At 37.6% G+C, this 25439-nt stretch overlaps 1 protein-coding gene across 2 annotated transcripts in view; it reads left to right on the top strand.

Annotated features, from left to right (window-relative positions):
* The first annotated feature begins 38 nt into the window (after positions 1 to 38).
* The window catches only part of Clint1 (clathrin interactor 1), a 71363-nt gene continuing 45962 nt past the window's right edge, over positions 39 to 25439 (top strand). Inside the window, exon 1 of one of the 2 annotated variants that reach the window (XM_010622273.3) lies at positions 39 to 282. In XM_010622273.3, the coding sequence (XP_010620575.1) occupies positions 242 to 282 (41 nt within the window). In that variant the 5' untranslated portion in view covers positions 39 to 241. The remainder of the gene's footprint in view (positions 283 to 25439) is intronic. The other variant, XM_010622274.3, reaches the window with a different exon arrangement.

Below are 25439 nucleotides of genomic sequence, written 5' to 3'. Positions count from 1 at the left end.
CCCGATGTGCTCCGCGCGCAGCGGAAAGGCGGGCACTTCCGGTCCACGCAGCGCCTCTGCCCCCGCGTCTCGACGTGTCACCGGCGGCGCCGTGGCTGTAGCAAGGGAAGGAGCTGACTGGGGAGTTCCAGGCGGCGGGTGACGGCAGCGACCCCGGCCTGGACCTGCCCCGGCACGGAAGTGTTCTGGGGTCCGTGGGAAGCAGGAGACGGAGGCGGCAGCCCGGCCTGCGTGGGGCAAGATGTTGAACATGTGGAAGGTGCGGGAGCTGGTGGACAAAGCGTGAGTATCGGAGGCGGTCGTGGCCGAGCCCCACGCCGGAGAGTAGGGGGAGGCAGAGAGGAAAGAGAGCGGCCTTGCGCGCAGGGTCGTCCGCGTCACGCCCCCCGGCAGGGCCACTCACATCATGGCGGCGGCTGCTCCTTCCCTGTCCTGGGCCTTCGTCCCACTGGCGAGGCTGGGGAGGGACCGTTCCTCGCTTCCAGACACCCTCTTACTCCCATTCTGTTCCACTCAGGACTTTCTCTTCTTGCCCCTGCCCCAAACCCTGGACGCGGACGCTGTGGTACGAGGAGGGGGCAGGGTGTCTGTACTTGGGTCGCTGCCCTGGTAAGAGGACTGTCTGGACTCCTGGTTCTGAGCTCTGCCTCCTGGATAGTAGGGGAGTTGTGGGGGCGAGGGATGCAAAGCATGGGCCCTCTGTGCCCCTCAGGATGCAGTAGAGAGAGAGAGAGAGAGAGACAGACAGACAGACAGACAGACAGACTTTAGTCCTGATTGGGGGGGGGCTTGTCTTTTACTTGAACCTAAGTGTTGTAGTGGATACTAACAAGTAGCCATTGTGGTCCGGACGAAGTTACTCAAGTGGAGACAGAAACCAACCTTCGCCTTTTTAATACTAGTGAAAGTGTCACCATATACAGTAGCTTGTTTTGATTTTTTTTTTTCCTCCAACTTTTGCGCCACACTTTGTTTTTGGTGAGCCACTTGTTCTGTTTATTTTAATTAAGACGTCATTAAGAAATTCTAAAGAGGGGAAAAAAAAAACCCTAGGTTTATATCCTGTTGACCTGCTTTTAACTTCCTTAACAAGTAAAAGGACTGTTGCATAGTTGACTCCTTTAAGGCTGAAATAACTTAAGTGTCTTAGTACAGAAGGAAAATAGTAACATTTAAATTCAGTGTATCAGTAAGATCTTGTAAGTCAGCAGGAAATAAAGTTTAAAAATTTAACCAGTTAGGCCTCTTCCTTTTGGGTTTTAGTGCTTGTGCAATAAGTGCAGTGAGAAAAACAGTTCATTTATGTCACCTTCCTCACCTAAAAGCAGGAAATGTTGATGGCAAACTTTTCTTGACAACCAGAAAACAAAGTAATTCACATTGGCTTGGGTAACATATCAGATAGAACTAGAATTTTATATTTTTCTTCTGTTTCGTGTGCGGTACTAGGAATTGAACTTGGAGCCTTTACAATGGGCTGCAATCCCCATCCCTTTTTAAAGTTTTTTATTATTGAGACAGTCTTGCTAAGTTGCCCAGACTGGGCTTGAACTTGTGTTCTTCCTGCCTCAGTCTCCCATAGTGGTGGGATTAGAGGTGTGTGCCACTATGCCCGACCTAGAGTTTTAACTGTACTGTTAGATTTTCTGTGTTACCAAGAAGGCAGTAGAGTGCTGAAGGAGCCTCAGTTTCAGAGCAAGATTCAAGCTTTGCAACCTGGAAAGTTATTTAATCTCCTCGTATCCCAGTTTTCTCTGGTGCAGTATGAAAACAGCCAACCTCAGAAGGTTGTGAAGAGTAAGGGCCAAGGCCTTAGACAGCATGTAAAAACCATAACATAACATATTTAAATCAGTATACTTCAGAACTATAGCTATGTTCAGCTTTTAAAGTAAGATAAATCTGGGCATGATGGTGCATACCTTTAATCCTAGCACTCTGGATAGCTGAAGCAGAAGGATCACAAGTTCTTAAGATACTGTCTCAAAATGAAAAGTAAAGAAAGGGCTGGAAATGTAACTCTGTGAAGTCCCTGCATTCCATCGCCAGTACTGCTGAGGGAGAGAGAGACAGACAGACAGACAGACAGACACACACACACACACACACACACACACACACACACAGACCACTTGACTCAAAGTTTGAAAAGTAATAAAAAATATGGGTTGGAGATGTAGCTTAAGGTAAAGACCTTGGGTTCTGTCCCCAGTACTTCGGGGGAGAGGGGACTGACTCTGAGTTTGAAAGTGATTTATGCCCTCAGATAATTATTTTGAACTGTTTTTGCAGTTTGTGTATCCATTGTTTTTGCTTACCAAAGATAAAATGATTCATTTCCAGATTCAGGTCCATAGCCCGTTTAATATATTGCATAAAGAATACAATGTAGTTTACAGTTTTAAAAGTCAAAAAAGTCCCTGTAAAATTACCTTATTACATCTGAGTCAGGATGGGGGGAAAGAAAGCATTCAGTAACACCTTGTCTTAGAGAAGTGAAATTTTTTTTTTTTTTTTGGTATGGGGATTGAACTCTGCTCCTTGTGCTTGCAAGGCAGGCCACCAAACCGCTGAGCTAAATCCCTGACCCGAGAAGTAAATTTTTGGTACTTAAAAACTTGATGATGGGCTGGTGATTTAGCTCAGTGGTGCGGACAACTGCCTCGCAAGCTCAAGGTTCCAAGTTCAATCCTTAGTACAAAAAAAAAAAAAAAAAAACTTGAATATTTGGTTTTGGTTTTACATAGGATGGAAATCTAAGCTGTATTCCTGTTTATTATGTTCCTTTCAGATTTATCTCATCACCATGTTAAAAATTTTCAAACATTCAGGTTAAATTTGCCATGCAAATAGGTTGAGATTATTTAATTTTTATCTTTCCCTGGCAGGAAGAGAAGAAATTTTCCCCCAGAAATGTAATATATTACAGAACCATGTACTGAAGCACTGTGTGCACATTAAATGCCGTAATGGAAGTGAAGTAGCTCAACAGAATGACTCGCTTAGATTATCAAAGAGATAAAATAATAAGAAAACTGACAAATGAGCAGTGAACTGACTAATGATAGCTGTGAGAGCTGTGTGAATAGAATGATGTGATGGCCATTAATTAAGGAGTTTGGAGATAAGAGTTCATATTCTCTACACCACGTTGGACCGGGCTAGAATCAAACTTGCTTTTGCTTTTGTGGGCGTTGAATAATTTTGTTTCCATCAAGGAAAAATCATTTGAACTACTGTTTCACAATATCAGATAAATTTTGTCAAGTCAGTGTCCTCCAAAGACAGAATAAGCTGAAAAAGGATATTTATTTATTTTATTTTTTAATTAAGTTGATTGGTAGATTTTAGGTATACATAATGATCACATTCAGCATAGGGAGTTTGTACCTGTACCTGATATATCTTGATTCTTTTTTTTTCCCCCATTCCCCTGCCCTCCTTTCAACTTCTCTTCCCCTTATTTACAGAAACTGTTTCCATTTTTTTCTTCTTATTTTATTTCCTTTCCCTTCTTTCCTTTCCCCCTCCCTAGTTCCCCTTGCCATTTGAACATGTTCTTCCTATTTCACAGTATCTGTTATACATTTGGTCCTAATTTACACTTTCAGTGTCTCGAACCAGAGAAACATGTTTCTGATTTCTTTCCCTTGAGTATGGTCTCCGGGTGCATCCATTTAGCTAGAGATGTGTCAAGTTTATCCTTCTTTATGACCGAGTAGTACTCCGTTGTTTAAAAAAAATCTTCATTCATTGGTTCATGAGCATTTGGGCTGTTTCTAAGATTTAGCTATTAAAAACTGCCACTGTAAACATGGGTGCATATATATCACTGTGGTGTGATGCTTTTAAATTTTTCAGAAAAATACCAAGAAGAGGAATAGCCAGGTCGAGTGGAACCTCTAGTTTTAATTTTTTGAGAAGTCTCCTCACTGGTTTCCACAGTGGTTGCACCAGTCTGCACTCCCCCCAGTAGTGGAAAGGGTTTCTTTTCCCCCATAACCCCTCCGGCATTTATTAGTTGATTTCCTGATAATAGCCATTCTTTCTAGAGTAAGATAGAATCTCATTGTTGTTTTAATTTGCGTTTCTCAAATGACCAGTGACATTCAATAGTGATACTGAAAGGAATTTAGAAAAAAAAACGGTAATTAGGTGTGCAGGTATACCTCAGTGTAGAGGGCTTTCCTGACATGTTCAAGGCCCTGGGTTTTATCAATAATGTCATATTTACATGTTTTAGCAATAAATAAACAACAGCATGTCTCAGGAAAACTAGGATTTTAGTGTATATACCTACTCAGTATGACTCACTCCCAAAAGAAAAATGTATTCTTAAATATGTTTTGCCGGAGTCACTCTTAGATTCATTGTGGTAGCAGTTCTTACATATAATGATATACTTCAAACATTGGCTTTTAAGATCCTAAAGACTCTTTGGAAGGTAAGGGCATATTTTCCACAGTTATTGCACTTACTGGTGGTATTAAATGGATCTATTTTTCAGAACATTATGGAAGGAAAGCAGATAAACTCATAGGGTAGGCAGAGTGTGGTGTGCCAGTTTCCTCCCACTCATAGTCAAGTTGCATAAAAGGCAGCTGTGGCAGGAAAGGATAAATGGCACCACTGCCACCAGCTAAGACCAACTTGACCATTGTCATCTCATGACCTGTGTTACTTTATTTGAAACTAGTAAAAATGGATACATTTATATCTATCTCCACACATATGGTATAAATTGAAAGCTGCTGTGGTCTTCTTTTTTTCAAATATGCAGAGTGTGGAGGTGACCTATTAGTTTTAGATCAAAGACTCCTACTTACTGGGAAAGCCTAGCTAACCGTTCTTTTTGCCTGTGTGGATTAATATTAACAGCAAGTGTATTTCATTAGTGACCTTTTTTATGATGGTGATTCTAACAGTTCTGGCTAAAGCAACTGCTATCAAAACTCTGTTTTAAGTTATTCTATGAATCATAGCTTGCATTTTCCCCCATTAGTTATTTTGCTTTTTTTTTTAATCCCATACTTTCAGATAATATAATAGAGCTGTAGAAACTGTAGAGTTTTAGTCTAACTGACCTGACCCTAGAGGGAGAAATTTGATTTTCTTTTCTTTTCTTTTTTGGCAGTACTGGGATTGATCCCCAGCCCTTTTAAAATTTTTTTGTTTTGAGACGTGGTCTCACTATTTGTCGAGGCTGGGCCTGAATTTGGGATCCTTCTGCCTCAGCCTCCCAGACTGCTGGGGTTACAGGAATGTTCAACTGTGTCAAGCAATAAAGTTGGTTTTAAAGAGAAAACATTAATTATTTTGACAGGTAATATATTTTTTTTATTTCTTGGATTAGTAATATAATTTCTGAACTTGAAAAGTGCATTGTCTTCAGGAATACTTGCTACTATAAATATGTAGCAACATAAGCATTGGTGGTTTTGCCTTTTTTTTTTTAAGTCTTCCTCCCTTATTTTTCCTATCTTGCCAGTGTATCTCTGTTCCGTTTTCTTCTTAGAGCTTGAAAGCAAAAATGGTAAGATTGTCAGGTTTCTAGCCTTCTCAGAACAACTTTTCCCTGAATCAACTGTAAGTAATGGTTATTACGAGAACAGTGATTTAATCATTCTTTTCTTCTGGAAATGGACACGAGCAGATATTAAGATTTAACTCCAAATTAAGATGAGTTTAGTTTATGTTCTACTAGCATTTCTTGGGGTTGATTTTCTATGGCTTAAAATAGTATATTTAGTACTACTGTCAAGGTGCCTTTTCAAAACTCTTAACTTCCTCTTGTGTTTTCTTAGTGTTAGTTTACAAGTAATTTTTCATCTGCTTGTTGATAAGTCCATTAAAAGTACTTGGTCTTTTTTTAAGTACCATTTACTAGTACTCCTAATTTTTACAGTATGGCTCGAGAGTCGAATCATTTTATGTCCTCTTGCATAATATCTTTTTAAATTTTAATCTTATAGAAGAAGTATAGTTTTATCTTTTCTATTCAGATCTATTATCTAGGTAGAATTTCTTTTATTGTTGCTGACTTGCTTGGGCTGGTTTTGATCTTCCTGCCTCAGCCTCCCAAAGTGCTGAGATAATAGGTGTGCACCACCACCCCTGGTTTTTTTGTTTTTTGTTTTTTGGTTTTTTTTAAGTGCTGAGACTCCAACCCAGGACCTCTACAGGCAAGCACTTTACAGTTAGCCTGCACCTCCAGTTTGTTTTTTTGTTTTGCTTTGGTTTTTGTAGTACTAGAGATTGAACCTAGTAGTGCTCTTCCACTGAGCTGCATTCCCAAGCCTTTTTTATTTGTTGTTTTGAGACAAGGTCTTACTGAGTTACTGCCCAAGGAACTTTTGGTTCTCCTGCCTCAGCTTTCAAAGTAGCTGGGATTATAGGCAGTACCATCACACCTAACAATAACTATTCTTTTTTTTTTTTTTTAAGATGTCAATTCCTATGAACTTTCCTTGTTTAGCTTAATTATATATAATTTTCTGTTTTTATAATTTGATATCTAAATTCACTTCCCATCATACTTGGGCACCTCTAGGTGTTATCTCATGGATCTGAGAAACTATTAGGGGGTCAGAGATAGTAAGTGGATTGAAATCTTAGGTGCACTACCAAGAAAAAGTGGTCTTGGACATTAAAATGTTATCTCTGAATTTGTCTATTAGAGGTGACGATGATAGTTATTTTATAGGCTCGTGAGAAATACGAAACCCTTATTATAATACTTAACATATAATAAACTCTTAGGACACCAGTTATTACTGTTACATGTAAAATAATCTAGAATATCTAGAAAAATCTAAGGAATACAGCTCTTGAGAAAATAATTTGTCAGATAATTTAAAAATATATAAAAACTATCTCTTAATCCATTGGAAGTTGTGTTCAGTGAGCACTCTTTCCTAGAACTCTTTAGGTGAATAGAACAGTTTAAGAAAGATAAGAAATAGCTTAAATACCACTTTTGTGTATGCATTTTTAAAAATTTTTTTTTATTGTTACTGGGCATCAAATTCGGGTCCTTGTACTTGTGAGGCAGGTAGCAGAACCACTGAGCTCAATCGCTGGCCCTGCCTTTTTTTTTTTTTTTTAACCAAATCATAAATGCTTCTACCTTAATATTGTAAAGAATAATGCGGAAATATTCTCTCAAAGGACATGTTGAAGGATACAGTACTTAGAAAGACATAATGCTGTTTCCATCTGCCAATTATAATATTTCATTTAGCTTGTTTTATATTTCCTCAAGATTTTCAAGATACCGGAAAGTAAAGTATTTCTTCTAAAACATGAAAAGATTTATTTTACGAGTGCAAATTGGAATTGACAATCTGTTCTTTCAAAACTGGGCAGTAGGGCCTTGGATTTAGCTTTTGGTTCTGCTGCCTGCCTCTCAAGCGCAAGGACCCGAGTTCGATCCCCGGTACCAAAAAACAATGGGCAGTATTAAGAAAAATAACCTTTGTTCAGTGTTGGAAGTACTGCTGTGAGCATAACTGTCTTCAAAGAAAAGAATCCTCTAAAATATGTGATACCAAATTCATGGTTTTTGACAATAAATAATATTCCTAGTACTAGGTACAGGGAAACCACATTGCAGAAAGGGCCTTTTAGTTGTGCAACTTACTTGCCTAGATTGGCAAAAAAATCTTTTGTCTTACCAGGCAGGGACCTGTTTCCTAAATAAATACAAATAAAGTCATAAATTTAGGCTTGTGGGTGTATTAACCCAATGAATTATAAATTAAGTGACTTTCTTAATGTGCAACAATAGTCATGCATGCTTTGTACTTAGTTTAGTTAGCCAAGTTTAGAATGTTGTATTTCGATATGAATTTTGTTTAGTTTCTTAACTTTAGGAGATATGTGTATAATTCTAATATAAATAATTTGACATTTTTTATTTTTTATTTGTGATACATAATTACATTTATCTTGCAGAATTGGTATCTTTGCATTTTGTATCGTAGTCATTCTTAATATAAATAAATTATAAGTTTTTGTAACTTTTGCATACTCACTATTATTTGGGAAATGTGTATATATGCCTTTGTAATATTTCACTTAATTCTGGTCCTAATAGCCTTATATTTTTCTAATAAAAAATTATTTTATGCATTTTTAGTACATAATTAAAGAACAGTGCAAATAGGCATATGTGGCTTTTATTGTATTAAATATCCTCACGCTTACATTCATTCTCTCATTTTTAAAAGTAACTTATGATTGTATGGCTAAAGCTCTGTGGGGAGATGGGGGGGAAGTAGTGGAGATCCAGTCCAGGGGCACTGTGCAATTAAGCTGCATTCCCAGCCCTTTGTATTTTTTCTCTGACCCAGAATTTCATTAAGTTGCCTACATAGATTTGAACTTGTGATCCTTCTGCCTTTGCCTCCCTCATTGCTGGGAATATAAGCAGGTATCATCATACTTAGCTTTTTTGTTGTTGTTTCTATTTGTGGTACTGGAGAGAGCCCAGGGCCTTGTGTATGCCAGGCAGCATTCTTACCACTGAACTACATCCTGAGCCATTTTTAAATTTTTAAAATTTACAGAGTTTCTGTAAGTTGCCACAGGCTTCTGTCTCAGCCTCCTGAGTAGCTGGATTATAGGTGTGTGACACCACACCTGGAAACTACTGTATTTATTACTACTGGTGTAGGTGATAAATAATTTTGAATGAATTTCTAAAGTTTGGTAAATTGATAATTGTTAGACTGGATATCTTTTAAATCTAGATATTTCTAACAAAGCCAGTAGTTGCCATGTGTCACGTACAGTGATAATACCTTTGATTTTCTGATGAGGAAATTTGATACAGAAAAATTGTGGAACTTGCTACAGGTAGCACATTTGGAAAATACTGTCTAGATTTAAATAAAGATGATCTACTTTGAGAACATATATTTAACAGTCTTTGCTAATATTCTGCAAGATACTACTTACACAAAAAATTGAGACATGGTGGCTCACACCTGTAATTCCAGCACTCTTACTCTGGGAAGTGGAGGGAGGAGGACTGCAAATTTGAGCCCAGCCTAAACAATTTAGTAATTTAGCAATATCCTATTTCAAAATAAAAAAAGGACTGGAGTTGTAGCTTAGTGTAGAGCCCCTAGGCTCAATCCCCCAGGACTCCCTTTCACACAGTCATATTTCGTTATCACATAGTTAGTTGAATTACTAATATGTATCTTACGCAATTTGAAAATTACGTGAAAATGTTATGGTATTTAAAATTAGAACTAAATTAGGAGAGTGACCCCTACCCCATGCATCTACCAAAGAGACTTTCCCTGAACTCTTGCACTACTCTAAATAATATCTTTAAGTTTGATGATCCTCAATGAAAGGAAAGCAAACATAATTTTTTAGGAGAAAAAGAAACTGTTTAACTGTTGTTATGAAGGCTGTATTAGCTTTCTTATCAAAGAAACACAATTCCCAGTACCCACAATTTAAAGGAAGAGAGATTTAATTTATTCATAGTTTGAAGTGATTCCGTCCATTATCAACTTGCTCCAAATCAGAAACTTAGCAAAAAGGTATAGCAGAGCAAAACTGCTTAGTTCATAGGGGCTGGGAAGCAGAACATGAAGAACAGTGGCAGAGATGAAGGAATAAGGGACCGTATACCCCCAGACAGTAAGTAACTCCATGACCCATTCAGACCCACTTAAAAGTGTTCTCCACCAATTCCCAGGGCAGATCTCAAAGCCTGTGAAATTGGAATTCCACCCTCCCCATGACGAAGGCATTGTTAAACCTAAAAAATGTGTGACATTCATGAACCGTTATTACCTACTTCAGATTTACTTGTCTTCTGTGACCAGCCAAGTTTCATAATCCCAAGATCTTTATATTTTGGTGGTTAGATACACCTGTAGAGTTTGTTATATTACTGTAATGTATATGTAACTTTTTCCAATTTTTCTGATATTCAGAATGGGTTATTTAAGAATAATTATTTTTGCACCTTATAGACTATACTTTCAGAACAGGTCATAGATGCTTGTCTTTTTTTTGTTGCTGAGGCAAAATACTCATTGCCCAAAGTTAAAGGAGAAAAAGTTTATTTGGGTCACAGTAAAGTTTCAGTTCACAGTGGGCTGGCTTCAAGGCTGTATGTCATGGCAGAGGGCCATTGCAGAGGAGAAGCAGTTAGTGGCAGGCAGAAGGCGGCAAGTGATGAGCAACAAGCAAGGATCCTCTTTCTGTCCATTATATCCTATCCAGGCTCTTCACTTTAGGGTGAGTGGCACTCACACTCAAGGAGGGAAAACCTTAATCCTGGAATTGCACCATGAGTCAATCCCAACAGCCCATCCTTGATCCCAGTAGTACACATCCTAGATTCAGCCATCTCCAAAAAGCCCCACTTATAAGTGCGTGAGGCTTTGGGTAGACATGATAGTACTTAAATGTTATACAGTAACTTAAAAATACAATATTGATATCCTTGTTAATCTTGATTATTGATATAAAAAGGTCCTTTAATGAGTGCTTATTAAATACCACAAGCCTTGTAGAGTACTATAAAATGTGAGACAGATTTTAGAGTTCCAATGAGCATCTTGCAATTCTATAAAGTAACTGCATATGAAAGGCACAGAAAAAATAAGAATGATCCAGAATGATATTTGAATTCAGATACTGTAATTACTATAGAAATTCATAGAATGAAAAAGATAACGCTAAGCAAAATCATCACAGAGAAGATCCTGTGTATTCCTTTATTTTTTTATTCTTTTTGGGTTTTCAGAGACAAGGTCTCATCGTATAGTTCAGTCTCACTACTTAGCCCACAGTGGCCTCGAACTTACAGCAATCCTCCTGCCTCAGCCTCGCAAGTGCTGGGATTACAAGAATGCACCACTACTCCCAGGTGATTCTGATGTTTAAGATATGTATATTTGCTGAGAGGAGGATGAAGCCAAATAAAGTATTAAACATAGAGTCAAAATCTGAAATACAGGTCAGATGACATAAGCTCACTCAAGAACTCACTTCCACCTACAGTCAAAGGTTGACATCAGTGGATATGTCTGTTAAGGAAGAAAAGTCTTTATCCTAAAATAGACGTTTCCTTGCTGTCTTTTTTTGTATTGGGAATCAAACTCAGGGTTTTTTTTCTTTGCCAGGCAGGCACTGTGCTACTGAGCTACATCCCTGCCTCCCCCTTTTTTAAATAACTTGAGAAAATAAAGGGTTTGCAAATTTTCAGTGGAAAGTTCTGAAATAATTTCCTTCATGCCTTCATATTAGAAAAGTTGATTCTAGTTTTGGAGATTTGGTAATGCATCTGAAACTTATCACTAGTGAAAACTAACTTAATTTCAGCTCAGTGTCGAATTCAATTTGATAAAGTTGGTATCACTATCTAGAATAATTGAACGGGATTTCTTGTATCATGTTAGGATTTTTTTAGAATTATACACATTCAATTACTGTTTGATATTTTGCAGTGCTTCTGAAACTAATCAGGCAGAAATGAAAATCATATGATACAGTACAACTGTACAATATCAAGAGTTTGTGGGCATGATGGCACATACCTGTGATCCCAGTGCTTGATAGGCTGAATCAAGAGGATTGTCATTAATTTGAAGCTATTCTGGAATGCACAGTAAATTCAAGTCCATCCTGAGCTCCACAGTGAGATCCTGTTTCAAAAACAAAAAAACAACAACAACAACAAAAAAAGAGTTTGAGACTACAAACATAATTTTCAGGATATCTCATTTTATCATTCTCTTCAATTGTATGACTTTTCTTTTAAGGTTTACTGATTTCAGTACTTTGTTTTAGATTTTTCTTATGAAGGAGTAAGATGTGCATTTTGTAAAACTACCTTAACATAATCTTTTTTAACTAGGAGACTGCGTAAGTAAAAAGATAACTGATTAAGTATGCCATAGTTAAACAAATTTCTATGAACTTTGAGTTTTTTAATTTATTTCAGTTATTTATTTTTGCAGTACTGGGAAGTGAATTCTGGGCCTTTCCACAGAGCTACATCCTCAGCCTTTTACTTGGTCTCACTAAGTTGCTAAGTTGCCCAGGCTGTGTTCAAACTTGTGATCCTCTGGCCTCAGTAGTTTTTGTTTTTTTTTTTAATGGGGGTTATGGGGCTATTGGAGGGACACATTAATCAAGATGTTTCATCTGCTTGTGCTCTGTAAAACAGGACAGAGTTTGCCCTTCAGAACTGTTGAAAGAATTAAATGAACTTGTGAAGACAACCATTCTACTCTGTATACAATTTTGTTTTGTTGTCTTTTTAGTTTTGTCATTTCACGACAGCTTCAAAAGTTGTAACCCAAAAGTTAAACATTATAGAGGAGCAAAGATTATTTTTCAAAATTTGCTATATGTTTTTGAAAAATGTTAGGTCCCTTTAACTGTAAAATTTTTATTATTAAAATTTAGTGGCTGCTTTATCATGCCTGTTAGAACTAGACCTGAGGTCTGTAGTGCAAATAAAATTCTCATACTGTAGTCTTTTTGAATTTAATTAATGAAGTTTATTTTTTTTGTAACAGGATCTTGCTGTGTAGGCCAGGCCAGTCTTGAACTTGCTCAGTAACCCAGGTTGGCCTCAAACTTGAATTCTTTCTTCCTGAGCCTGGGATTACAGGTGAACGCTGTCAAACCCTGCTCTGCTCATTTTTAATGCCTCAGATATTTGATCTGGTTGTGTAACCAGTTTAACATATGATATTTCTTGTCAGGAAAAATAGCACACTGTCCTCTATGTGTGTGCATGTGTGTCTGTGTATGTGTCTGGATTGAAGGCAAGGAAGGCCTTTAGTGTATTTGAATGTACATTGAAATGGATGAAATGAGATGTAGCAAGAATTACATCTTCCCCCTTTTAAAATTTAAAATTTTAATACAGAGTTTTGCCAATTGCGTAGGTTGGTCTCAGATTTGTGATCCTCCTGCCTCAGCTTCCCAAAGGCATTGGCAAGGCCACCACACTTGGCTTTTATTTTTGTTTTAAAATGAAATCAGTGTCAGTACTAAAAAGTGAATAAGCTGGCAAGTGTCCTTATTGAGGTAAGAGTCAGATAAGAGTCACATTACACAAAATGAACCACTTTATAATACTCAGTTCAGTGACATTTAGTTTATCCACATTGTTTTGCCAGAAAGATATTTTAAAACTTTTTCTTTTGAAATTTGAATTGTAAGAATAGTAGAGGATACTTTCATGCCTTTCATCCATATTTAATAATGTTCACATGTTTGCTTATCATTCTTACTCCTTTATGTGTACATATACAGTCTGATTCATTTGCAAATACAAAGCCAGGCATGGTAGCACTGTATGCTTTCATAATCCCAGCTGTTGAGCAGGCTGAGGCAGGAAGACTGCAATTGCAAGGCCTCCCTGGGCCATTCAGCAAGATTCTGTCTGAAAAAAATGGCTGGGGGTATAGCTAAGTGGCAGGATGTTTGTTTACTATGCTTGAGCTCTTTGTTTAATCCCCATTACTACCACCAAAAAAAAAAAAAAAAAAAAAAAAAAAAAAAAAAAAAAAAAAAAGATACATCATGTGTTATTTGCTTCTATATTTGGTCTTCATTTCCTAAGAAAAGCATTGTTCTTTAACAGAAAAGAATATAAGGACCCAATAAGTGAAATTCAAATTCAGAAAATTTAACATTGAATCAAACTTTTATCTTCCATATTCTGTCTTTGCTCATGGGCCCATTCCAGTACCGGAGTCCATCCAGGACCATGAATTGTATTTGATTGTCATGACTCTTTAATCTCCTTCAATGAAGAGTTCCTTTAACCTTTCATTGTCTTTCATGGAACACAGTTTAGAAAATTTCAAGCCATTTATTTTATAGAATAATCTTCAATTTAGGTTTAGCTGATGTTTCCGGAGGTTACACATTTCTAGCTAGAATACTACATTAAATGCTGTTATGTGCTTTTCAGGAGGAAGACAATGTCAGTGTGAACCTTGCTGGTAATGTTAATTTTGATCAGGGTCAAGGTGTTGGCTGGTGCTTTTCACCTATAGTTAACTGCTTTTCTCATTGCAGCTAATGCACACTCTAGAAGGAGACCCTTTGAGTTCTTTCCTCACCGTACCATCACCCCCCAGAATTAACATCTGCAGGTGCTTTTTATTTGAACTAATCTTTACCACGGCGATTCCCTCCAATTCCACCCGTTTCTCTGTATTAGTACTATAGGCAAAGCCATATTATTTTCCTGCCCCTTCTCCATCTCTTTCTCTTTTCCCTAGTTCCCTCCATGGACTTTGATTTTGTTCAGTAGGTTGTAATAGATTTGCCTAGTGAAAGTTCCATAAGTTTAGCCTGTGTCTTTTTTCTTAAAATACTATTGTTCTGTATTTTTAGTGTTTGAGGCCTAAATGAGCCGTTTCTCCAAGGACCTCTGTTTTTGGTTCCCTTTAGTGATGGGCAGAGTTTTAAAATAGACATTGTAAACTGAGTGTGTTGGTGAATGCACACATCTATAATCGCAACACTCTGGGAGGCTGACGTAGAAGGACTGCAAGTTTGAGCTCAGCTGAACAATTTAGCAAGATCCTATCTCAAAATAAAGGGCTGGAGATACAGCTCAGGGCAAAGACCCTGAGTTCAATCACAAGCACCCCCCCCCATAAAAATCGATTGTATAGTTGATCCTATATAGAAATATTTTATCAGCATTCAATTACTGGTAGGACTTTTTAGTATGCAGGATCACCTAATAATTCAGAGTTGGCATATGACACAGAGCTTTTGGGAAATGTGTTGTTTTTCTTGTCGATAATTAAAGTTGAGATTTTTGTCTTGTTTAGTTTGGTTTTGTTTCAGACAGTGTCTCCCTGTGAGTTCAGGATAGCCTTGATCTCTGTGTAGCCCAGGTTGGCCTGGAACTTGAGAGGATCCTCTTGACTTGGCCTCCCGAGGTCTGGAATTACTAACATGTGCCCCCGCACCTGGCCTTTTTTTTTTAAATCATGCTTTTAAATTTTAAGAAACAATTTATAAAGGAGGCGACATAACCTGTTTTTCTCGCCTTCAGCAGTGTAATTTGCTTTCCTCAAGTCAATTAAGCACGAGCAGACAAAATCAAAATATTTATTCTGATTAGAGCAATAAAATGTTCTCCTAGAATGTATTCTTCCTTATGCTATTTCCTATGACAAGCTTATGCCTGTAATTCACATACTTTTGTTATATTGAGAACTCATTTGGTTTTGAATTGTTTATATAAGCAGTTGATTACTGAGTAATTTAAGAGTCTCAATTATGGCATCACTGTTCTAATTGGAATGCTGGATGTTGGCACTTCATTTAGCAACAGAAGTGTAAAATATCTATGTTTGTGGAATTTGTAGAAATAGTGTGGAGGATTAATTAATATCTAGTTAACCTTAGAATGTATCTTTCTCACTCTTCGCTCCTTTTCATCCATTTTCTCTTCCTCCTCCTCCTCCTCCTCCTCTTTCTCTTCCTCTTCTCTTCTCTCTCTCTTTACCTTTCTCTCTCTTTTTCAGTGGTACTAAGGATTGAACCCAGGGCCTTCTCACTAAGGTACATCCCCAGCCTTTTCTTTCTTTCTTTCTTTCTTTTTTTTGAGGTAGTCTCACTATGTTGACCAGGCTGGGTTTGAACTTGCAGTCTTCCTGCCTCAGCCTCCTAGAATGTTGGCCATGTGCTGCCACACCCAGTTTAGGACATGTATCTTAACTGTGGAGTTAATGCGTGCTCTAACTTCCAGTCAAATGTATAATTTATTTTGAATATGAAATTCTTCTGAGTTAAATTGGGGAAAAAGTGGCCACAAGTAAGTTAAGAAAAGCATTTTTCCAGCAGTTAAAAAACATGTATACAAAGAAGCTGAAAAAACTGTAATTTTAAATAATTAATACTTTCTTTATTTGAACAATGAGTAGAGGAGTTTGAGAAATGTGCTGGAGATACAATACTACTTTTGAATTTTTGGTTTTTTGCTATGTAGTTAAAGCTGCCCTTGAACTCAGTATGTAGCCCAACCTAGCCTCACACTCCCAGCAATCCTCCTGCCTCAGCCTCCCAAGTACTGAGAGTACAGATAGTGTCACCAAACCCAGCTGGATCTGAATTTAATGTATGTAATATCTCTAGCCATTTTGAGACTTATAAAGAGTAATGTGAAAATAGTATATATAATTGACATTCATTTTAGACTGATTACATTTCTCAAGTATGAGTCTTTAGAATATAGTATGATAATCACCATTTAGTTAATAAATTATAATTTTGTGTGTTTGTGTTGCTGAGAATTGAACCCAGAGCCTCACATGTGCAAAGTGGGTGCTTTCCACTCAACCATATCCCTGGCTCTTAAAGTATATTCTTAGTGCTTACATAAGACTGCAAAGAGAAGACAGACTGAATTAGACAAAGATGTCTAGAGCTATTTAGATAGAGTGGCCAGAGAAGGATGTGATATTTTACCTTCAGACTGAAAAGTAAAGTGCAGAGAGCAGAGGAAGGTATTCCAAAGAGAGGATATTATGGAATGAGCCACGATCCTCAACAAAGAAAGAGTCAGTAAGAAAGAACAGTGATTTAGTAGAGCATGCAACGGATTTGTAAGCATGGAGTTTGAGTTTGTAATAATTTGTTATAAGCAGCTGGAGAGAAATTTTGATAAAACAAGGAGTGAAATGATCCCACTTAATGTACCTTCTTCTTTTTGTTGAGTTGGATAAAGGATTGGAGGGCAGACCAAAAGTAGAAGGGCTAGTAATTGAAAACATGATTTTAGAATAATTAGGAATATGGTTGGTTGGTGGAGTCTGAATTGTCTGAGGTCAAATCTTGAAGTCCCAAGCACATTGCAATGGTTGTATGACCTTGAGTGAGATATAGAACTTTCTGCAGGTGGGGGTAATGTTAGTATTTGCCTCTTAGAGTTGTTTGTAGAATTCATTTGTAAATGGTTTAGGATAGTGCCTGACGCCTTAGCATTATATGTTTTAAAAAACAAGTGAACCCATAGTGGTGGCACACACCTGTAATCTTAGCACTCTGAGAAGCTAAAGCTGGAGTATTACAATTTCAAGTCCAGCCTAGGCAATTTAGCAAGACTGTATCTCAAAGTAAAAGTAAAAAGGACTGGAGATTTAGCTCAGTGTGAAGGCTCTGAGTTCAATCACCAGTACCACAAAAATAAAACAACAGATCTGGCTATATTATGGAATAGGATGTGAAGCTTGGAATAAAAATGTGTTCACTTGCCCCCTGCTATTTATTTTCCTTGTTTTGGAGGGAGTATGCAAGAATTAGTAGTATACAGATGGTCTTTTCTTTGCGTAGTTCATCTATGGTATCAGATTGTATGAAGCAAGGACGCAGTTCCAAAATGTGTGAGTTCCATTTAATTAACAAGATACATGCAAAATGAGAGTTGCTTACATAACAATTACTGCACCTGTTGAAGTGAAATCCAAAGGTTGAGGGTGTAGCCCATGGTAGAACATTTACCTAACATGTGCAAGGCCCTGAGTTTAATCTTCAGGACTGAAAAAAAAAGTGAAGCATGGTGGCTACCAACACCGTATTTGAAACAGCACAAGTAGGAGGAGATTTAATGTTTTTAAAACAATTTTTAAACTTTAGATTCTTATTTAGTTCTTCAGATGTTTGTATGTGACATAAAAATCTTGTGTCAAGTTATCTTAATGGTAGGAGTCACTGAGGTAATTTCAGAGGATAGAACAAATTAATAAATATTTCCACTGATGTCCCCAAGTGATGGGATTGAAACATTTTTCCACAATACTCTTTAAACTTTTTTTCCTCAATGAGAATGTTACTATGTCATTTTCTTTATGTGTTTGTTGAATAGATAGTATTTATTTTAATTCCTTTTTGATCACAGCTTCTTTCCTTCCCTTTTATACCTTTCTGTTTCTAAGATGCCGTAGATTTTATTTATATATTCACTTATGAAGTCAGTTTTTAGGTACCAATTATTTTATTGATTGATTGTCACAGTGAGGATTGAACATGGGGCCTTAGACTGACCTACATCCCTGGCTCTTTTTTATTTTATTTTATATATTTTGGTATTGGGGATTGAACTCAGGACCTTGTGCTTGGGAGATAGTCAAGGCACCACTGAACTAAATCCCCAGCCCCAGCCCATCTTTTTATTTTTTTGAGACAGTGTTGCTAAGTTGCTTGGGCTGGGCTTGAACTTGTGATCCTCCTACCTCAACCTCCCAGAGTACTGGGAATATAGGCATGTACCACCATGCCCAATTTATTTCAATTTTTAGTGCTGGCAATTGAACTGTACCCATTTATGTGAGGCATTTATTATTAGGTATTGAGAGGGAAGCAAAACTATATAAGATACAGTACAATTGATTTTTATTTTCTGAGGTAGTTTTGTAGTCACTGTTAACACGGAGTTAGCAAAGGCTGAACCTTTGCTTTTGGGGAAAATACAGTTAAATTTCTAGATGGCTTTGTTTATAACATTCTCTTTAGCTCATCAGTATGTAACTATTTTAATGTTTAAAAACTCTTTATATATGTGTCAGTCTGACACACATATACCCATGTTCCTAGCAGCGCAATTTGTAATAGCTAAATCTTGGGATCTGCCTATATGTCCATCAACAGATAAATGAACAAAGCAAATGTTGTATTTATATACAGTACAGTACTAGTCTGCCATAAAGAAGGATAAATTTGAGTTGTTTGTAAGAAAATGGATATGTCTTGAAACCATAATAAGTGGAATAAATCAAACACACAAATAGTGCATGGTTTCTTTCATATGAGAAATCTAAAATATAAATAAAGAGCAAAATACTATGAGATAGATAATAGGAAATAGGGAGATCTTTTGCAAGTGGAAAACAGGATGGAGGGAAGGGATAAAAAGAGAATTGAGATGTGTTGTGTATATGTTCTGTACTAACTCCCCATGAGGAGTATGGTCATTATGTACTGTAAACATGTTTTAATAAAAATTGAACAAGATACTTTATATATGTGTACATGTATGTATGTGTACATATACACACACACACAAGTGTATAGTTGGTTAATGATCATTGGACTTACTGCATTATAACTCAAGCCTGAAAAAAGTTCATGCAGCCTACTTGTTTTGTTACTGTTTTTGTAAGACACATCACTATATTCTTGAGTTTAGGGCACTTGATAGCACTTTAGCACTACATTTGTGGGCCGTTTAAATAGCAAAATCATCAATGAAAAGCACAGAAATGTGAGAAAATTGTGACACTAAATGACAGGACACTTGTTTGCAAAATGAGAAAATAGCACAGAGTGCCTCAGTTAGGAACATGGGCAGTGAGGGACTTGGGTTTTTTTGGGGGGGTTGTTTTTTGCTTCTCTATGCACTTATATAAATGATAATGAAAACACCATGTATGTTGATATTGGGGTTACAAATGTATTTTAGTGTGTATATAAATTTCCAAGCATGATATGAGGATCATCTCTTGCCTTTTAAAATTATTTTTTTTCTTTTTATTGAGTTTATTAGTACATTCTAGGTATATAATACAGTTAACATTCATTACTGGAATCTTGTACCGTTACATGACAGGTCTTGGTTCTCATTTCTTCCCCTTGTCCCTGCCCTCCCTTCACTCCCTCCTCCCCTCCCCATTTACAGACACTTTATTACCATTTTTTCAAAAATAATTAAAAGGGAAAGTGTAGCAACTTTAAAGTCAGCACAGCAATAAGTCAGGTTACTGCTGGAGTTCATGAATGTACCCTTAGTGTACAGGCTCCATGCTCCATTATTTTGAGGCAAGACATAGGTGCATTTGAATATCTGTGTGACCAAGAAGAAATAGAAATTAAAACCACTGGAGAGCATCAAGAATATTTCATCCGACAACCCCAAAGCATTGTGGGGTTTTGTTTGTATTTTTATTCAGTATTGAATCCAGGGTCTTCACATAGGGCTACATCCCCCATCCCCCCATATATATATATATATATATATATAGATAGATAGATAGATAGATAGATAGATATAGATAGATAGACAGATAGATAGGTAATTATATAAACTTGGAATCCTTTGCCTGAGCCTCTTAGAGTGCTGGGATTACAGATGTGTGCTACTATACCTGGCTTGTTTTCCTCTTCCTTGCTTCTATAGCCTCTGATGATTCTTGTTCCTGATGAACTTGTGACAGTCCCAAATCACTGCTTTCTCTTTGGCTTCTCATTTGCAGATATTTCAGGGATTGAAGAGACATTCAAACCAAACTTTTTGTGCTTTTTCCTTTAGCTTATGCCAGTTAACCATGACAGATCTTGGGTTGGAACCTAAGAAATTCTAAAAGTAGCTGCCCATGCAGCTTTTTTACCATTCAGACTCAGGAACAGTGGACAGTCCGCCCTTTTCTGCTTTCTCTTTGTTTGCATTCAGATGTAATTTTTACTTTTACTGCCATATCAGTAGCTTTTCAGGAGATTCTTCCTCCTTGACAGGCAGTTGTATAGTCTGATTTTTCTTTACTGTTTCACTTCCCAATGTATATGCTTTCTGTTATGGTTTAGATCTAAAATCAGTCCATACCCCCCCACCCCAAACACACTGCAAGTCTCTTGTGTTCAGAAATGGGGCCTGGTTGGAAGATGTGGAAGGATATATTCTTATCTTTGGCTCCTCCCTTTTTTCTTTGCTTCCTGGCTGCCGGGGGTTAAGCAGTTTTCCTCTGCCATGTCATTCTGTTGTGTGATTTTTGCCTTGGAGCCAGCCAACCTTGGACTAAACTTTCAAACTGAGCCAAAATAAAGCTCTCCTTTAATTTGTGGGTTTTAGTTATTATCCCAGGAATGGAAATGTGACTGACAACTGGTATCAGAGAAGTGGGGCTATTGCTGTGACTGTACCTGATCATGCAGTTTAGAAGCCTGTGGAATGGGTTTGCAGAAGTCTGGTAAGGTTTGGAGATGGGAACTAGAGAAACCTTAGAGTACTGTAAGCCAGAGGCTGGGCCGGGGATTTAGCTCAGTGGTTTGGTGGCCTGCCTTGCAAGTGCAAAGACCCGAGTTCAATCCCCGGTACCAAAAAAACAACAACAACAAAACAAAACAAAACAAAAGCAGAGGCTGATGGGTGGTTCTGGCCAGAATTCAGCAGACCAGATGGCTGATAGGAATGTGGACAATAAAGGCCAGGCACAGGAGGTTTCAGTTGGGAACAGTTACTATATTTAGAACTAAATTAGAGACCACATGCATTGTTCTCTGGCAGTAAATTTGTGTATATTTTGCCCATGTGCTGAACCTTTGCCAAAGACAGACTTGAGTGGTGTACCAATTAATCTATTGGAGAAAATTTCAGAGCCCAGCATCTAGTCTATGGCATGGGTACTGCTTGCTGCTTTCAGTCAAATTTATAGTGAAGAGTTGAGGACAAAATGCACAGCAGAAAATTTTTGTCTCAGAAGGAAGCATGTATAAAATTGAGGCTAAAGGAGTTGTGTCTGCTATAGAGATCAACACCATTAAAAAGAAACCAAATGTTTTGTACAGGGATAAGAAGAAAGGCACCTTGAGGAAATCTCAGGAATCAGCAGGACGCCAATCCTTGCAGGGTCTAAAGTGCACAAATGTAAATCTTTCCTTTGAGAAGGAATTCTGGACTCCCTATTCAAGAAGAGCCTCCCAGGGTATTGTTTCCCCAGTGCTTACCATTCAAACTCTCCAAAGCCACGGCAGCCATGGTCTGAGGAGTGTGACTGCTGCTTCCACTGGCAGCAGACCTTTGTGCTGTCCATATATGATGATGACTCTACTGGTATGACTTCCACCTAGATTTCAGGGGAAGAGTTGAGAGGCCTTGTTAAGAACCTCTGAGAGAGAGCCGGAGATTTAGCTCAGTGCTTTGGTGGCCTGCCTTGCAAACACAAGGACCCGAGTTCAATCCCTGGTACAAAAAAAAAAAAAGAGCCTCTGAGAGAGCAATGCATGAATCTGTGGGAATAGAGCTGAAAGTATAGTGGAGACCCCAGGAAGTTGGAGATGCTGGGTACTAGGAATGTGTGCTGAGAAGAGCTATAGTCTGAGAGTAGAGCCCTGGCCGAGAGAGGCAGTGCTGCATTTGGCAGAGCCATGGGGGTGGAGCTGCTCAAGCCCTTCAGAACTTCTATTTTATCACCAAGTGCCCTTGCTTTGGTCCATTTCTTTCCTCATATATAATTTGGGGGGGCTGTTACTGGGGATCAAACTTTGGGTGTTGCCCTTGTGAGACAGGCGGCAGAACCACTGAGTGGTCCATTTCTTTCCTATCTCACTGTTCCTTTGGGAGTGGAAGTGTTTACCCTGTGCCATTATGCTTTTGGTTTATGTAACTTGCTTTTTATTTTTACAGAGGTTTGCAGCCAGAACTTTGACTTGGGTCTCAGAAGAGACTTGGACTTTTAAAAATGCTTCAAGCTATTGAGACTTTAAGGACTTTTTGTTTCTGGTTGTGCACAGTATAGTTGTATTATGTTAGGCAGAATTATGAACTTGTCATTATCTTTATTTGGAGTTTATAGTTTAAGGAGATGTGTTTGGATGTTGTGACTAGGGTAGTGTCAACTGAATTGGCTTTAGGAGCCACCCTGCGGTTAGTGGAGCACATTTTTGGCTGTGTCTGGATGGGTCATGGAGGCGTGGTTTTAGGGTCTATCTATGTCTATGTCTGGTCCTCACTCCTTCCTCTCTTGCACTATTACCATTTGCTCTCTGGCTGCCGTGAAGTCATTTCACCATGATATTTTTGCTTCAGAGCAAGCGTACTGTGGACTGATAGGAAATTATAAATAGAAGCAGAGACTAGATACAAAGCTGTTGACAACAGACCATGTGAAAAATGGTGGTGGGCCTGTACTAAGGTAGTGTTAGTGTGGGTAATCACACTGGCAAATGTGGACGGCCACACCTGAAAGATACATAGGAAATAGAATTGAGAAGACCTGAAAGTACCTTGTTCTTTTGGGAGGAAAAGAGAGAAATAATTAGCAGTGATACTTAAGTCATAATCCTGGATAATATTGTCCAGTGATATGGGAGGAAAAACAGTTTTTAGAGAAAGTAATGATGAGCTTGTGGTGGACTAACCTGGCCCAAAATACTAGAAAGATGAGGATGGTAATGTTTTGGAGATTGAATGAAATGAAGGTACTGTATACTAGAAGTAGATTGTTAAAAATAGTGTTTGTCACACTCAGCCACCTTATCTTTGACAAAGGAGCTAAACTGGAAGAAAGCCTCTTTAATAAATGGTGCTGAAAAAACTGGCTTTCCGCATGTCATTGATTAAAACTAGACCCATATCTCTCACCGTGCACTAAACTAAAATCAAAATGGATCAAAGACCTAAATATTAAAGCAGAAACCCTAACTTATTGGAAGATAAAACATATAGACCGCAGATGGGCATGATGACACATGCCTGTAATCTAATAAGAGGCTGAGGCAGAAGGTCTGCCACAAGTTCAAAGGCAGGCTGGACTACATAGTTCAAAGCCAGCCTGAACCGCATAATGAGACCCTGTCTCAAAATAACAAAATAAAACAGAAGAATAGTTAGAACTCCTGAAGACGTGTGTATGCAAAGACTTTATGAACAAAATCCTAACTGCACAGGAAGTAATACAAAGAATCAGCAAAATCCTAATCGCACAGGATGTAATACAAAGAATCTCATCTTACTAAAGAGCTTTTGCATAGCAAAAGAAACTACCAGCAGAGTGAAGAGATAACCCACAGAGTGGGAAAAAATTTTTGCCAGCTGTTCCTCATACAAAGGGCTAACAATCTAGAATATATAAAGAACTTAAAAAAAAAATCAGACCCCCTGCAATTTTAAATATCCAATCCAAAAATTGGCATCTAAAATATACTTCTCAGATGAAGAAGTAAAAACAGCAAATAAATATATGCAAAAATGTTCAACATCATTGGTCTTTGAAGAGTTGCAAATTAAAACAATACTGAGATTTCATCTTACTCCAGAAAGAATGGCTCTCATCAAGAAATCAACCAATAACAAATGCTGGAGAGGCTGTGGGGAAAAAGGAACCCTTCTCCACTGTTAGTGAGAGTGTGGACTGGTGCAACCACTATGGCAGTCAGTGTGGATTAGAGGTTCCATTTGACCTAGCTGTCCCCTTTCTTGGTATCTTAAAATAATTAAAAACATCATACCACGGTGATATATGCATACTCATGTTTATAGCAGCACAATTTACAATAGCTAAATTTTAGAATTAGCCCAAGAGGCCCATCAACCGATGAATGGATAAAGAAGATGTGTTATTTTTATACAATGGAGTACTTCTCTGATGTATAGAAGGATAAAATTGAAGCATTTATAGGTACAGACCATACTCTTAAGTGAAATAAATTGGATGCATATGTTTAAATATTGTTTGTCTGGTATGAGAACCCAGAAGTATAAGGACCAAATTGTATAAGAGATATTGCAAAATGAGAAGAAAATGTTCAAATGGCGGGGGATGGGAGGAGAAAGAAAAGAAGGAAGAGAAAAAGGAAGAAAAAGAATAGAAGAAAAATGGAAACAAAGCTTTTGTAAATGAGTGGAAGAGGGGTTGAAGGGAGAAGGGGATTTGGAAAAAAGATATGTACAGGTACAAATTCTCTGTGATGATTGTGATCACTATGTACATCTAGAATGTACCAATTTTAAAAAACAAATATGATATTTCTAGTCATGCAAGTGCCTGTATTTTTAATGCAAAATTAATAGGTTTCAAGAAACAATGCGAAGTAGACACTGAGGGAAAAAGCCCCAAAGATGACTTCCAGCATCCCAGTTACTGCATTGATCCTTCTCAGCTTTATGATAAATGCCTTGAGATCAGTTTTCAGGATGAAAAGTAGTGAAGTTACTGTCTTCTTGCTTCTTCTAAATGTGTAGAAAATAACATTTATTGTTTGAAAAGCAGTTGTAATTTGTAAGAATAATCATTTTCATTCTTGGAACTTGATAAAGCTAATTATGATTTAACGTGTGTTATGTACATGTCCCAACTTCATATGATGAATGCAGTCACTATGTACTTCTGACATGTACTATTAAAAATCAAGATTCATTGGATGAGTGGATAAAGAAAATGTGGTACATATACACCAAAGGATGTTATCCAGCCATTTAAAAAAAAATGAAATTCTGTCATTTGAAGCAACATAGATGAAACTGGAGGACCTGTTAAGTGAAATATGCCAGACACCAAAAAATAAATAAGACATGATCTCACTCATGTGGAAAATCTAAAGAAACTGGCCCCATAGAAGTCGAGTGGTATTTGCCAAAAGATGGGAAGGAAAGGGAATGAGTGGGGAGGGACAGAGATTGGTCAGTGGCTAAAAGTTAATTATGAAAAATAAATTCT

The sequence above is a fragment of the Fukomys damarensis genome, unplaced genomic scaffold (genome assembly GCF_012274545.1).
Source record: "Fukomys damarensis isolate Sample0158 unplaced genomic scaffold, DMR_v1.0_HiC HiC_scaffold_9, whole genome shotgun sequence".
NCBI lineage: Eukaryota > Metazoa > Chordata > Mammalia > Rodentia > Bathyergidae > Fukomys > Fukomys damarensis.
This window is presented reverse-complemented; position numbering and strand designations above follow the sequence as displayed.